Below are 14,962 nucleotides of genomic sequence, written 5' to 3' on the forward strand. Positions count from 1 at the left end.
AGGTCTTTGCTCAGTTTGCTGACCCGAAAGTGCTTCATTCTTCCTGCCTGCCATGGCCTGGCCCAGCCAGGGCTAGGTCAATCACGTGTTAAGTTGTGCTTCTTTGCTTCTTTGCTGTTGCAGGTGGTGGTGGTGGGAATTGGAGGGAGGAAGCACAGGGTGGGGTCTCAGTTGTCCAGGGGGACTTCAAGCACAGATGCCAGGTCTGGGTTCTGGTGTCCACATTCCCCCACCCCTGCTCAACATCCCACAAAGGCCACTTGGTCCGCCTTGTTGTGGCCTCTGGCCTCGGTCTGTTTTTAACCCCTTTCTGGAATTGACTCTCTTCTTCAAAGGACAAGGTCCTGTCCCTCCTGGTCCATGCCACCCCAGCTCCCAGCGGAGAGAGAGTTAATATATTTTTTATTTATTTGTTTCTTGAGCTGGGACAAGTTTGTGTTCAGCCCCAAGTGGGGCGTGTGTGTGTGTGTGTGTGTGCGTGTGTGTGAGAGATGTGGCCATCAGAAGTCAGGGTGTGTCCCCAGCGCCCTGTCCTCACTCCAGATTTTTGTGCCCCGACTGTCTTCCTCTTAATGTTGCCAACTGCTGTTCCTTTGAGTCGCCCTTCACTCTGAGCATGGATCCCAGACTTGTTGCTGCCTCTCCCTCAGGAGCAGGTGGCTGGAAGAGGCTAGGGATGTAGGACAATGTCCCTGGTGCTCAACTGTAAGGATGGCTTCGGGCTTTCCAGCGTGGAATTCCTTCCCCTGCCACCATCCCACTCCACCCCGGCCCTCTCCCCTCAGCAATTCCTGCAAGGGGTTAAAAATTTAACCAGTTATTACTACTGAGGATTTAAAAAAATACAAAGATGCTGGATGCTAACTTGATACTAACCATCAGATTGTACAGTTTGATTGTTACTGTAAATACGGTAGAGTTTTGTTGTTGGCTTTCCCCCCATCCTTCATACTATTGAATAAACTAGTTCTGTGCGGGTGGTGTGTTGTCCTCATATGCTTCCCTGCCCTCCCACAAGAACATCAGGGAGACTGGCATACCAGCTCGCTGCTAAGCTGCCCCTCCACGGATGTCTTCGACCATGCTCTCCAAATAGCTGCTTCAGCACCAAGCCCAAGTCTGTGCCCATGTCCCTTCAGCATCATGGGAGGGACCTGAGTGGCTGGGGTGGCTAGAGAGCCTGCAGGGAGCAGACAGGTCCACAGCCCTGCCCCTGTGGCTGCTGGGTCCTGGACAGGGACATTTGCTGGGGCAGAATTAAGGAGATGGGGGAGGGCTGAGTTGACAGGCTCCAAGGACCTCACCAGGGCCCTTTGTGCCCAGGGCTTCTTAACTGTACCACTGTAGGCCATTGTTTGCTCCTTGTTTTTGTCCCCTTCCTTCTCCCCAAACACGCTGGAAAATAAAGCAACAGCTTTATAGTCTAGTATGTCCATCATTCATTCCAGTACTAAGTTTCAGGGCTGTCCCACCAAGCAGAGAGGGGGTTCACACTGGGTGATAATATCTCTAGCAAGAACAGTGATAATAGTATCTACCTAACTGAGCTTTTTATGAGAATTCAGTGAGTTCACACATGCACATTTAGTGCAGTTCATAGGGAACAGGCCAACAGATACTGGCTTTCCTTATAGCCACTGGGTGTGGGGAAGGAAGAGTGTGTAGACAAGAGAAAATGGAAAGCTCAGCCAAAGGCAAGGAGGCAGGCAGTGCCTACTGACTGCTGCTTTAAGTGACTTTGTGTTGGGGAGCAGGGAAAGGATGGCCTGGGATGGGCCACAAAACTCAAGAACACAAAGGGGAACACCACACACCTTGCCCTCGCCCACCGCCAGTGGCAAGAGCGCGTGCCTGGGCAGCTGCTGGGCTTCTCCAGACCCACCCACCCTCAATTCCAACCCAGCCCTCTCACTCCTGCCTAAGCACTCACCTGGATTTGAAGCCTTTCTATGCTTAAAGCCAGAGTCCCATTAGGCCCAGTGTCTGTCCTTGCCTCTGGCTCCCGCAACAAATCTTGGAATCCCTCAGGTGCATGGAGGCTCAGGGAAAGGTGGATGCCTGGTTGGCTACCACTGTGCTGAAAGTGAGCGTGTCAAATGAAACTGGAGGCCAGCAGTAGAGCAAGTGGAATGCTCTAAGTCCCAGCTGTGCCCTCAGGGAGGGCACAGACAGGTGTATTGGCACAGGCAGGGGTATCATGGGGCAGTCACATTTGCCTGCTGCGTTCCAGAAGTCATGGCCTGGCCTCCAAGGAGAGAAGTTCCCTTAACACTCACTAGGGCGTCGGGGCTGATTGCACATGTATGAGGTCTGAGTCTCACAGTGGAGTGCTGGAACTCAATTCCCTGCTCTGCTGCCAACCCCAGCTTCCTTGCCAGCACAGGCCCTGGCAGGTAGTGTATGATGGCTTGAGTAGTTGGGTCCTGCTGTGGAAAACCTGGACTGAGTTCCTGGCTCCTGGATTCAGCCTGGCCCAGTCCCAGCTGGTACAGGCATTTGAGGAATTAACCAGGGGATGGGAGCTCTTTCTGTGTCTCAGCCAAAAACAATTCCCAAGGAATTAGGTTGGTTCTGATGGCAAGCGTCAACGGCTGTATAAAATGCAGCCCCAACTGCCTGGGCTGGGCTGGGCTAGGCTGTAACCCCCAACAGGGTGAGCTGGAACTGGGGGCTTTGCTTGGCCTAGCCAGGCTACAGCACCCATTGGCAAATGCCAAGGTGAGAATGACCATGCCAGAAAGGGCCGCAGCACTCAACCAGCACACATGAGACCACGAGGTAGAGAAATGAACACAACAACAGGTTGCTGAATGGGGCTCCCCTGCTGGACCACTACTCCCAGTGGTGAGTGTGAAAGCTGGGACTGGGGGCAGACCAGGCTGGGAAGGGCTATAACACCTGTGGGCCTCATGTGAGCTGGATCAGGGAAAGCCAGACTGGGTTCACTGTTCCTACCGGTGGGTGTTGGTTGGTTGGTCTTTGCCACAGCATCAGCTGGTAGGGGCTGGCACAGGGGGCAAATTCTATCAAGTTAAACTGCAGAACCACCTGGAGAGTGCAAGATCCAGAAATGGGAGTGGACCCAGTAGGGAAATGGTGGACACCTCCCTCTTGGATTGCCACTAACTGGTGAGCATGAGAACCAGGACTGGGACAGGCATGACTAGATAGAGAGTGGCACCTGCTGGCAGGTGTGCTGGCTGGATAGTGAAACTGGTTGGGTTGAACCAGGCTTCAATGCCCACTGACATGCACAAGAGCTGAATGTGATGTGGGACAGACTGAACCAGTCTGCTGTACATATTGGCAAGCATGGGAATCAGGGCAGGGGGCAGGACTGGTGGGGGTTATTGGGAGTTGCTTCAACTAGGCTTCAGCTCCCACTGGTTTACATGGCCAAGTATGTGGTGGGCAGGATCGGGCTAGGCTCCAACACCCATTAGTTTGCATAGAGGACAGGGCTAGGACAGAACTGACCCAGCAATTGCAACCACCAGTGTGTGCATAGGCTGATTTGGGTGACAGACTGTGGCGGACCCTGCAGCAGCAAGCATACACAAGCATTAGGTCTGGGATCGCCCCAGATGAGGTTTCTTTGGGGATCCCTCAACTGAACTGCTGGACTTAGAACTTCAACCATGGAAAGAATTGCAGGGTCCATGGTCTGTTCGTGGAATGCTTGTGTCAGAGCTGGACCTCCTCAGTGGCTCAGTCAGAGCAATGGGCAGCATGGCCAGTTACACATGGAGGATACGGCAGTAAACTGGAGCCTGCAGAGGACACTTGGTACCAGAACAGAGGATGGAGGACAAAACAAATCAACCCACTGCCCCAGCCGTGTGTTGGCAGTAAAAATCTGATCAAAAGGAGACTCTAAGGTGGACTATGTCAGTCAGTGGAGTCTGGAGAAATTTCACCGTGCTTGGAGTAGTGAGATGGGCAGCAACTGCTGAACTATCAAAACGACTTTAGCAGAGTCCTCGGACGTTGGGAACTCTGGAATGGTTGGGAGGTTGGGTGTGGCTTCTTCCCTTATCTCTCCCCTTCCCCCTGATGCAAGAAGGAAGAAAGAGAATGTGATAACAATGGTCTTACCCACTTTCCTCTAGCCCTTGACCCTTTGTGCTCTAATCAACTATGTAAAGATTATCAACAAAATAAAGAGAAATAGAATGTAGCCCCAAAACGAGCACTGTGCAAGTCTTCTCTACTTGATAAAAACCCATCATCTGGTATGTGTATCCATCTATTTTTTGGATAAATTACTAAAATGCTCTACCATGTACTAGGCACAGCACTGGGGCAGTGCAGAGATGTAGAAGTCCAGTTTTCCAGTCCTCCAGTCTAGCAGGGGACATGAAAGAACACACAGAAGGTGACAAGGGGGTCCAGCGTCCTTGGATGGAGTGCTCAGGGAAGCTGAAGGCCCCACAAGGTCTCCTCCTCCCCAAATGCAGCAGATATGAAGCTGGCAAGTTTCTAGAAGGCTCCGTTCAGAATGGAAGCAATTTACCTAGGTCCCTGCTTCACAGCCACACACTATGTTAAACAATATGCATGTGATCTCTGGGCTGTCCAACACCGTGCCAGGGAAAGGCAGCCTGCTCCCACCAAAGGGCAGCGAGAGGGTTAATCACAGCCTAAAGCCCAAGTGGCAAGGCCCTGCCCTGAGAGGCCCACCCTGGCTGCTTCACCAAGTTACAGAGGTGTCCCTTCACTTTGTCAGTAATCAGAACAAGATCAACATTCAGGTCTACACAGATTATAAAAATACACTCACTTTATTTTATACAAATGAAGACTAGTAGAGTTCTGGCCTGTGAGAACTCAGAGAATTCACAGGCAACAAGCGGTAGAGACCATGCAGGTGCATGTCTCCAGCTGAGCCCAACAGGGGGCGTGAGGCATGAAGACTGCTCTCTTCAGAGAACGTCACAGTGAGTGAGAAAGAGGCATTCTCGCATCCACTCCGACGCCCACGTCCAGTGAGGGTGGAAGTGGACGACCGCCTGCCTGTGAGGCTCAGCGGCTGTGTGCTGATGTCACTGTTGGGACGTGACCTCTTTTCCACTAATCCTTCAACCCAGAGAGGTTGAGTCTCTTTGCAGCTCAACCAGCTAATCCACCTCATCCTCTCGGGTCTCTATTCCTGGGGGACTGGCCGTGGGCTAGAATCTGCTGAGGCAAGGCGAGCTCTGGCAGGGACTGTAGTGTTCTGCTACTGAATTCTTGCTCGTTGTCCTAACCTCTTACCTACAGACATAGAAGAACATCTTCGAATTGCCGTTCTTCCTCAAGCCCAACAGTCACCCAGCTGGGTTCAAGCTCCTCAGGAGATGGGAAGAAATGGGATCCCTCCCCCTCTCCTCCGGGCGTCCCTCCTTACCTCCTTTGTTTCCATACAGAACCCAAGGCTGACATGCCTAACAACTTGGAAACTGGGATGCAGGGGTTGGTGCAATGGGGCAATCAGTCTTACCTTGTGGGTCCTGGGACAGCGGCTTTCCTGGAGGGCTGCAGACTGTTACGAGTGGCACTGGTGACAGGTGGATGTGGTCGCTGGGAAACAGGAACTTGGCAGGGGTTATCAAAGAGACGAATTAGCAGAAAGTTCAGCTGACTGTCTCAAAAAACAAATACTAAATGGAGACAGTTGAGGGTGGGTTCAGTGCACCCCACAAGAAGTTAAATCCAAGAGCCCTTGGAAGCCTGGGCTCGGATTCTCTGCCCAGCTGCACATTCTGCTTAACAGTCTCCCCAGCTTCAAATAGCACGGAAGTGAAGATGGTGGAAGAGTGTTCCCTTGCCAGCCCTCAGAGGGGAAGATCAAGTTGGGTATTTTTTTTCACCCTCGTGTCCCCTTTTCCTCACCTCTGTGTCCCACAGCACTGGGTCTGGGAAGCCCTTTCCGAGTTGACACAGAATCAGGAGGCAGGGCACCTTTGCCAGGTGGCCCACCCCGGCTAGCAAGTGGCATGCGGCTGGCAGGTCTGGGAATGGCCGAGGGAACGGGCAGTCGACTGGAAGATTTAGCAGCTGCTCCTTGTGGCCGGGGCAGGCGCTGAGAGTTGGTGGTAGAAGGCTGTGGGGCCAGGCCTGGCCTGACAGGGGCAGGTGGGCCTGGTGGAGGGGAGCATGGGAAATCAGGGTGAACTCCACATCCTCCTTGCTCCTACCCACCCCCAGCCTTGTTGCCTGCAGGTTCTCACTTGGTGTTGCTCTCACACTGGGCCCAGTCTTCACCCGGACTGGAGGAGTTGATCGGGCAAGAGGAGAAGACGCTGGGCTCTTTGATGCCGGGAACAGATTGCAAGTAGGTGATTCCTGAAGCACAAAGAGAGGGAGGAAATGCTGGAATGGAAAAACGGTCCATTCTGCTCTTTCAAGGGTTTCAGGGACAGCAGTGGAGAGCTGCTTAGATCACAGGAGGAATAGAAGCTCGTGGCCAAAATTTGTTGAGAGTTTACTGCAGACATTACAGAGCTAGGTCAAGTGCTTGGCTGTGGCATCTCTGATCACAACAGTCCTAGACGCAGCATTGACCATTCCCCTGGAAGCCAGTATCATGTCATGCACAGCACGTGCAGGCACATCTCCAACCCCTCCTTCTACAACTCACCTTCTTGAGACTGGCTGGCCTCTTTCCTGATGCTGCCCGGAGAGTTTTGGCTAAGCCCTTCTTCTCGCCACTGCGATGTCGCGGTGTCAGGCCGCTAGGAGAGGGCGTGCTCCAAGCCAGGGAGTTCACAGTGGGCAGTAGGTCTCGGACGGGACTATCCTTTAGCACGAAGGTCTCCCGCCGAGGGCTGGCCTTGGCCCGGTGGGAGCCCAGTCCTGAAGCAGTGCCCTCCCGCTCCTGCAGGGCACACTGCTCCAGTTGTGCTGCCAGCCTGTTGGCCTCGTGGAGGATTTCCTCCAGCTTTTCTGGGCTCAGGGGGCCGAGGCTGAGCCTTATTCCCTGGGGAGCAGGGGCCACCGCATTCAGGTCACTTCGGTGTGAAAGACCTCGTCTGGGTGGTTTCTCCGGAGTCGCCCACACTGCCACATCCTCCTCCTCACGACTGAGAGAGAAAACAAATGAGATGCTTTGCCCGTACAGGACTGTTGCATGTAAGGGAGCCTGAACACCCACCCTATACACACACACAAACACACAATCCTGAGGTCTGTGCTGGCTGTGAAATCTGGCTTCTGGGTGGCGAGAGGCCTGCTTTGCTGAGATCTAGCAGGCCTTTTAAGGGGCCAGTTCAACAGCTCAACTGGCTAAATCCTCTGTCTGCAAGTGCCAGCATCCCATATGGTTACCAGTTCATGTCCTGGCTGCTCTACTTCCCATCCAGCTCCCTGCTTGTAGCCCGGGAAAGCAGTCGAGGACAGCCCAAAGCCTCGGGACCCTGCACCCGCATGGGAGACCAAGAAGAAGTTCCTGGCTCCTGACATTGGATCGGCTCAGCTCTGGCCGTTGTGGCCATTTGGGGAGTGAACCATTGGATGGAAGACTTCTCTCTCTCTCTTTGTAAAATCTGCCTTTCCAATAAAAATATATCAATCTTTTTTTTTAAAAGGCCTTTTACCATTCACTGACATCAGACATGATGTCATGGTGAAGTTGCAGCATTCCATTGCCCCGCCTCTGAACCCTCTGAAATCAAACTCCCTTGCCCACTCCTCACCAACAGCCATCAGCCGGAGTCAGGCAGGTGTCAAGCAGTCGCCCAGGCCTTGCCACTACCCCCAAGCCCCCGGGCCACAGGAGTCAGATACAAAGACCTGGTGCTGAAGGAAATGAGTGGGACAGAGGGTGGTTGGTACCTGTCAGACGGTGAGAGCCCTCCAAAGTCCAAGGTCTCATCCGCAATAAACTTGACATCTGAAGGCAAACAAGAATGAATGCCAGCTAACGGTCCCTGAAGGCAACCCCACTCCCTTCGGGCTTTCCTTACCTTCCCCCACATCCTCCATGTCCAGCCAGCAGGGGCGAGGGTCTGCTCAGATCTCGGCTGCAGAGAGACCCTACCGTTGCTTTGAGCATCCAACCCGCCCAGGCCTCCCGCTAACTTCAAGGGGGCAGGGCAGGGGTCATACAGGAGGCCAAGCAAACGCCCAGAAATAGCTCCTGCGCCAATGACCACGCTTCCACCGCCGATCCCTCTGAAAAGGTGCAGAGGGACGCTCGCCTTGCCCTACCCGCACTCCGCGCCCCGGCCACCTCCCACGTCCCCGCCTTCTTCTCCCCACTACAGCATCTTCTGTGAGTTCTTGCTCTTCCTAAGCCACCTTCCCGGCCCGCAGCGCACACCTCCAACCCACCTGCTTCCACTGCCCGTTTATATTCACCTTTCCACAAAACAGGTACTGTGTCCCAAAACCTCGTCCCGGGAAGCCGATCCTGGGGGGCGGGGCTCCCTTTGAATCTTTCAGGTCCCACCCACTCCGACCGTACGTGCACGATGATTGGCGGATTATTGGACGCGGGGCGGAGGCGGGCAGCCGGCCGGAAGTCTGCAGGTGGGGGCGGAACCCGGAGCGGCGCCGGGAGCTAGCGCGAGTGCGCGTGCGCACGGGTGCCGGGCGTCCGGGCTTCATCTTCCAGGCGGCCAGCCGAGGGGGAACACAGCCCAGAGGGGCGGAACCTCGTGGCGGCGCGCAACTGAAGGGCCAATGGGCGTGGGCTCAGCGCGCCGTCGCACTCGCGTCGGAGGGGTTCTCTTCGGCCTGCTGTGGCCACCGTGGGGCAGCCCGAGACCGCGGGAGAGCGTGAGGTCCCCGACGCCGTCCCTCGGTCAGCGCGGGCCCTGCATCGTGCCAGGCGTCTTCACGTGTTATTTTTACAAGTTGAAGAAGTCACTAAACATGGACATTTTAGGTCAGCTTGTGTTGCGGTACATGCTTCATTGCATGTTTGGGCAGGAACATTGGAACCTGAAAGTAGCAGAGATGTGAAGGGGGAAAAAAAATTTCTCACAGGGAAACGGAAGTTCAAGTTCAGGCTTGAAGCTTACAAGTACAGCAGGCTTGGTTATGAGGCGGCCCCGGGAGTGTTAGTCCTTTGTCCATATGTGGAAGCCCGCGAATTTCTCTGTGAACTAGCAGACGTCTTGGCCACGTCCTAAAAATGTAAAGTGAGAAAGCTCCAGAGACAGCCTTAGCCTGTGAACCAAGAGTCTGAGCTTCAGTTTCCCAGGCTCGGGTACTATTATTTGGCCTCCTGAAGGCTTCTGTGTTTACTTAGTAGTATTTAAGGGTAGGAGTGAGATGTGACTGTTACAATTCCAGGCTGAAACAAAAAAGCCCCGCAACTTAGTGGGGTGCTAAGGGAAGGGAGGGGAGGCCCGGAACTTGCAAGTTTATGTGAGGAATCCCAATGTGAAGAGAACTGGAATTGTTGCTTCAAGGTCCATTGTTGATTCAAGGTCCACGAGGCTGAGAAAACTAGAGCCGGAAGCTGCCTTCGGACCAGGCTGTTAATGTTAAAGTGCAGAGAAGAGTCAAGACAGCTAACTGCTTCTACAGTCCAATGTAGGGAACTGTACTTATGTACCTAAGTGTGTGGGGAAGGAAGTCTTAGCAAACTAGAGGTGAGTTTTCTTTTTTTATCATCAACTTTCTAGCTTGAAAGCTGTTGGAAGTACCAGAAACCAAAAAAAAGCGTAACTGTCTTCAACAAAATAACAGGATCAGAATATGTATTTCAGGTACAAGAGTTCTACATTGAACATAAGGTCACCATCTGGAAATATTTGATGTTCCCATTACCTCAGCCTGAGTCGTGTGTACGATGGATGTTTAAGATATTTAAGATATTTAAGATTTTTTTAGATAAACATGAATGAATGAATGAATCACACAGGCTGGTGTGATGGCTCAACAGACTACTCCTCCCCTGCAAGTGCCAGCATCCCTTTTGGGTGCTAGTTCCTGTGCAGTTGTCCAGGAGAAATAAGATCTTTATCTTAGTTTCTCCTTCTTTCTGTAAATCTGCCTTTCAAATAAAAATAAATCTTAAAAAAAAAAAATCACAGGCACAGAGCTAAGCACAGATACTCTACAAATGCCATGTGTACAGATGAAAAAAATAAGGATGCCTGTACCTCTTTAAGTACAGAAGGATTGATTGGGGCCAGAGGTACTGTTCAATGTGAAGATTCCAGTTGTTCACTGTGAAGAATATTTGTCAAGGAGTGACCCTTGAGTAGTTCAGCATATAGCAAAGGCAGTGATGAGCTGAGGCTCAAGGTCTGACCAATCCTTAGGATATTATAACTCCCTTCTTCCCCTTAACTTCTAGGTCCCACAAGAGGAGGCCTCTTCCCCCTCTGTATGTGGCTGGCTGGCACTGGGCGCTGCTCCCTCCCCCTCCGTTCCCAAGCAAAGGCTCTGGGTACAGGAGCCATGCAAATGATGTGCATGACTGCTTTCTCTGTTTTCCTGATGACTCTGGTGCATAACCAGTAACTTTCTGGATACATAAGGAAGAAGCTAATTTAGTATGTACAGGGATTGCCTTGTGGCACAGGGGCTTTCACTCTCACAGTGTACTAGCTGAGAAGGGATGGAATAGACACATCCTCTGCTTCACCTGAAAGTGGGTTCTTCATGCAGTTCTCAGCCAAATCATATCCCCTCCTCCTCAAAACCTTGTCTGATGTTGTCTTGTGCAAGTGTTTCTTTCTCACGTGTGTGAATCCAACCTAGACCCACGGCAGAAGGGGTTGGTGTTCGCAGTCAGTGACAGAGGTGAGAAGAATAGGGAAGGCCTTGAATTGGGAGATCTTGTGCAAATCCTAGCTCTGCTGCCTGTCAGCTACATGGCCTTAGATAGTTTATAAGCTTCAATTAGTGTTTGCAAAATGATTAAAAGAGGACGAACACTTCAGGCCTGATATATAGAAGGATATTTCAGTGATTTGTTATCTAACAAGCCATTTTTAAAATTTAGTGGCTGCACACAACAGCAGCAATTTATTTGCTCCTGGCTTTGCATTTGGGGGAGGGCTCTGCAGGGACAACATATCAGTCTTCTACAAGGGACTGACTGGCCTTGATGGGAGTAAACAGTCCAAGCTGCTCACATCTCTTGACTTCAGTGCTAGCTGTAAGTCGGGATGCTCTGTTGGCCACATGGCCTTCACAGTTCAGCAGTCTAGCCTGTGATTCTTTTCGCAGACACTGACTTCGAGAGCAAAAGCAGAAGCCACTAAATCTCTTCTGGTGTGGGCCTGGAGTTGGTAAAGCACACTTCTGCTGTGTTCTTTTGATTAAAGCAAGCGACATGATTCAAGGGAAGGAGAGCTAGACCCCCAACTCTTGGTGGGAAGACCACTATGCCCCAAGCAAGGATGGAAGAAATTGTTGCCATCTTTTGTAGACTCCATCATAAAAATGCCTTCAACATCTTACTCGTAAGTGTGAAAACAAAGCTGAGGTTCCTTGCTTCCACCATAGTGGCACCTAGGCCCTAGCTTCTGCCATGGCAGCATCTAGGCGACTTTGGGGGACCTGAGGACTTGGGCTGGGGGCTGGTGGAGTGGAGCAGATGTGGAAACTTTGTGTTTGGGTGCCAGGCAGGTGAGGGTGGTGGTAGGGCCCCAGGCTGGCATGCTGGTGTGGTGTGGTGTGGTGTGCTGGTAGGACTGGGTTTGTGGATTCATTAATATGCTTAAGTCCCAGCTGGGCAGATTGGCAGCATCCCAGGCCAGCATGTGTGTCAGAGGACTGGCTGTTTGATCCAGAGTGTATAGGCAGGGCTCCAGGCCAGCATGCTGCCCCACCAGAAAACTGGCTGGGGAACCCATGGGCTTGCAGGTACAGGAGCTGTGGATTGATCAGGGAAGGTGATATGGGAGGTGTGGAAGGGGGAACTGCTGAAGGAGTATGTTGTAGGTAAGAAATGACTTCTGGGAGACTTCTGCTGACAAGGTCACTGTACTTGCAGGTAAGCAAAGGGGCTGAGACTGAGTGGTTTGGAGGAGGTTAGCTGGAGGACCTTTCTGGGTCAGACCAATGCACCTGTCCATGTGGGAGACCTGAGCTAGGCTCATTAGCATTGACTACCACTGACCACTACCCATGGTATACACCAAAGCTAGAGTTGGAGCTTACCTGGCAGGACTAGATCACAGTACCTGCCAATGAGTGTCAGAATGAGGGACAGGTAGCATTAGGTTGTGACACTAACCAGCATGTGAGAGAACCAGGTTTGGGGCAGATTCTGTGGGGGGATATATGGTTTTATTCCCATAGAACTGCAGAGCCCGCTGATTTACTCAAGAGCTGGGGTTGGTGAAAGGTTGAGCAAAGCATGACCATGGTACTCTCCAATACTCATGGGTACTCGGATTGGGAACAGGCCAGGCCAGACTGCAGCACTTGTAGATTCACCCAGGAATAGGGTGTAGGGCAGGCCAGACCACAACATCCACCCGTACACACAGAGGCCAAGACAAAGGGGGCAGACTATGTCAGGTAAGGACTAGCATCTACTGGTACATGTGAGATCTGGGTGTGGGAGTGGGTCTGGTGGGCTGTAGCTCCTGCTAATGAGCACGTGAATCAGGGCTGGGTGTTGGTCAGGCCAGGCAGGCTGCTCCACTTGTTGGTAAGTGTGTGGGCTGGTTCTGCAGGGGGAGAGGGGCAGTGGACTGGGCAGGGCTAGGTCAAACCTTAGCACACTGGCACGTGCAGGAGTCCGGATGGAGTGTGGGCCATGTTGGGATTGGCTGTTACATCTACCAGTTTTCATGAGAGTCAGGGATGGGACCAGACTGGGCAGGGCTGGGCTGCAGCATCTACCTGTGAGAGTTGGGACTAGGGGTGGGCTGGGCCAGGCCAGGCAAGGCCGCAGCATCTGATGGCAAAGGCCCAGATGGGGGATGGACTATGCCGGGGTGGGTCAGAACAACCCACTAGCCCGCACAAGATCTGTGGCTGAAGCTAAAGGGATGCCTTGACTGGATTATAGTTCCTACTGGCGTGTATGAGAGCCAGAATAGGGCCAGCAAACTGGGCTGGACATGACTACAGTATTCCTCAGCGTGAATGTGGACTGAGTCTGGGGTGTGCCAGGCTAGGCTAGGCTCCAGCACCTGCTGGTGCTCGCAAGAGCCAGGGTGGGTGTAAGACTGTCTGGGTTAAGTCTTGGCAGATGAGAACTGGGTCTTGGGGTGGCCCAGACATGGCTGGGCTGTAGAACACAACAGTAAGAGTTGGAATGGGAGTGAGCAAGTCAGGCAAGGCTTCTGTACTTTCCAGGATAGGAGGTGGACCAAGTCAGGCTGGGCCAACCACCTACTGGTGTGTGTGAAATTTGCCACAGGGAGGAGATCTGATAGAAGAGCTTGGGGAACTCCTCTGTCAGGACACAGTTCCTGCAGGTGAACACAGCAACCAAGGCTGGGAGCAGGTCAGGTAACAAGTTGCAGTACCATCCATCATACCTGTGGGTTAGGTCTAAGGGTGGGTCAGGCTAGGTCAGTTCATAACACTCACTGGCAAATGTGAGAACGAGGACAAGGTACAGAACAGGCTGGGTTGGGCCATAACATCACCCAGTTCACTTTAGTGCCAGGACTGGAGGCTGGCTGGGCTACGGTGGGCTAGGCTGCAGCACCCACCAGCATGAACTGGAACTAGGGGCAGACAGGGCCGTGTTGGACTACAGTACCTGCCAGAAACAGTGAGGTGAGATGAGCTATGCCAAACTTGGCCACAGCACCCACCAGCACATGTGAGACCTGGGGAGAGGAGTGGGAGTGAGCTGGTAGGGGTGCAGTGAGGACTCCCCTGCTGGGCCTCTGCTCCCACTGGTGAGCATGACAACTGGGACTGGCCGCAGACGAAGCTAGGCAGGGTTAGCACCAGTTGACCTGCATGTGAGTTGAATTATGGGAAAGCCAGGCTGAGATAACCAACTGTATTAAATGGTGAATGCATGAACCAGAGTAAGTGCAAGCTGATCGGGTTTTGCCACAGCATCAACTGGCAAGTGTTGGGAATGTGGGCAAGTTCTGTCAAGCTAGACTGCATAACCACCTGAAAAGTGCAAGATCCAAGGCTGGAAGTGGACCTACTAGGGAAACTGTGAGCACCTCTCGGGTGGGCTTCATCCTCTCTGGTGAGCTTCATCCTCTCTGGTGGGCTTCATCTCCCACTAGTGAGCATAAGAACCGGGGCTGGAAATGGACCTAGCTGAGCAAGATAGGTGGTAGCACCTGCCAACATACATGTGGGCTGGATAGTGGGGTTGGTTGTGCTGAGCTAGGCTGCAGCACCCATTGGTGTATACAAAAGCTGAGTGGGATGTGGGACAGACTGGACAAGTCTGTTACAAATACCATCATGCACAGGAACCATGGCTGGGGGCAGGCCTGGTGAGGGTTATTGGGAGTTGTCTTGACTGGACTGCAAAGTTCAGTTGGTGTACATGAGGGCCAAGCATATGGTGGGTAGAGATGGGCTGGGCTGCAGCATCTGTTGGTTTGCATCAGGGATGGGGGTGGAGGCAGAACTGACCCAGCAACTGCAACCACTAGCATGTGTGTAGGATAAAGTGGGTGACAGACTGAGCTGGACTCTATTGGCTAGCACACACAAGAGTCAGGTCTCGGGTCACCTTAGGGGAGGTTTCTTTGGAGATCCTCCCAACTGAACTCCCAAACTCAGCACTCCGGCCATAGGGAGAATTGCAGGATCTGTGGGCTGACCATGGAATGCATGAGTCAGAAACAGGCCTCCTCAGTTGCTAAAGACGGTGCAGAGGACAGGATGCCCAGATGTACATGGGGGATATGGCAGTCCATTGGGTTCTCAGAGGACATCTGGTACCATAACAGAGGATGGAGGACAGAATAAATTGAACAATTTTCTCCGCCAAGCATTGACAGCAACTATCTGGGTGAATGGATACTCTAAGGTGAATTATGTCAGCCAATGGGCTCATTCCTGGATCCACAAGACTGACAGC

At 52.6% G+C, this 14,962-nt stretch overlaps 1 protein-coding gene across 2 annotated transcripts; it reads right to left on the reverse strand.

Moving 5' to 3' along the window:
• Window positions 1-4,794: 4,794 nt before the first annotated feature.
• On the reverse strand, window positions 4,795-8,002 carry PSRC1 (proline and serine rich coiled-coil 1). Of its 2 annotated transcripts, XM_040998831.1 has the most exons (7): window positions 7,944-8,002; window positions 7,813-7,870; window positions 6,620-7,061; window positions 6,210-6,324; window positions 5,850-6,120; window positions 5,480-5,573; window positions 4,795-5,253 (listed from the first exon to the last, which is right to left on the reverse strand). In XM_040998831.1, the coding sequence occupies exons 1-6, from the start codon at window positions 7,960-7,962 to the stop codon at window positions 5,525-5,527; spliced, it is 954 nt and encodes a 317-aa protein (XP_040854765.1). In that variant the 5' UTR covers window positions 7,963-8,002; the 3' UTR covers window positions 4,795-5,253; window positions 5,480-5,524. The 2 variants fall into 2 exon arrangements, with proteins under 2 accessions (XP_040854765.1, XP_040854764.1); XM_040998830.1 differs by lacking the exon at window positions 4,795-5,253 and having other exon boundaries at window positions 5,476-5,573; window positions 5,872-6,120.
• Window positions 8,003-14,962: the final 6,960 nt, after the last annotated feature.

This window comes from Ochotona curzoniae, unplaced genomic scaffold, assembly GCF_017591425.1.
Source record: "Ochotona curzoniae isolate NIBS_2020 unplaced genomic scaffold, NIBS_Ocur_1.0 scaffold_1037, whole genome shotgun sequence".
NCBI classification, from domain to species: Eukaryota; Metazoa; Chordata; class Mammalia; order Lagomorpha; family Ochotonidae; genus Ochotona; species Ochotona curzoniae.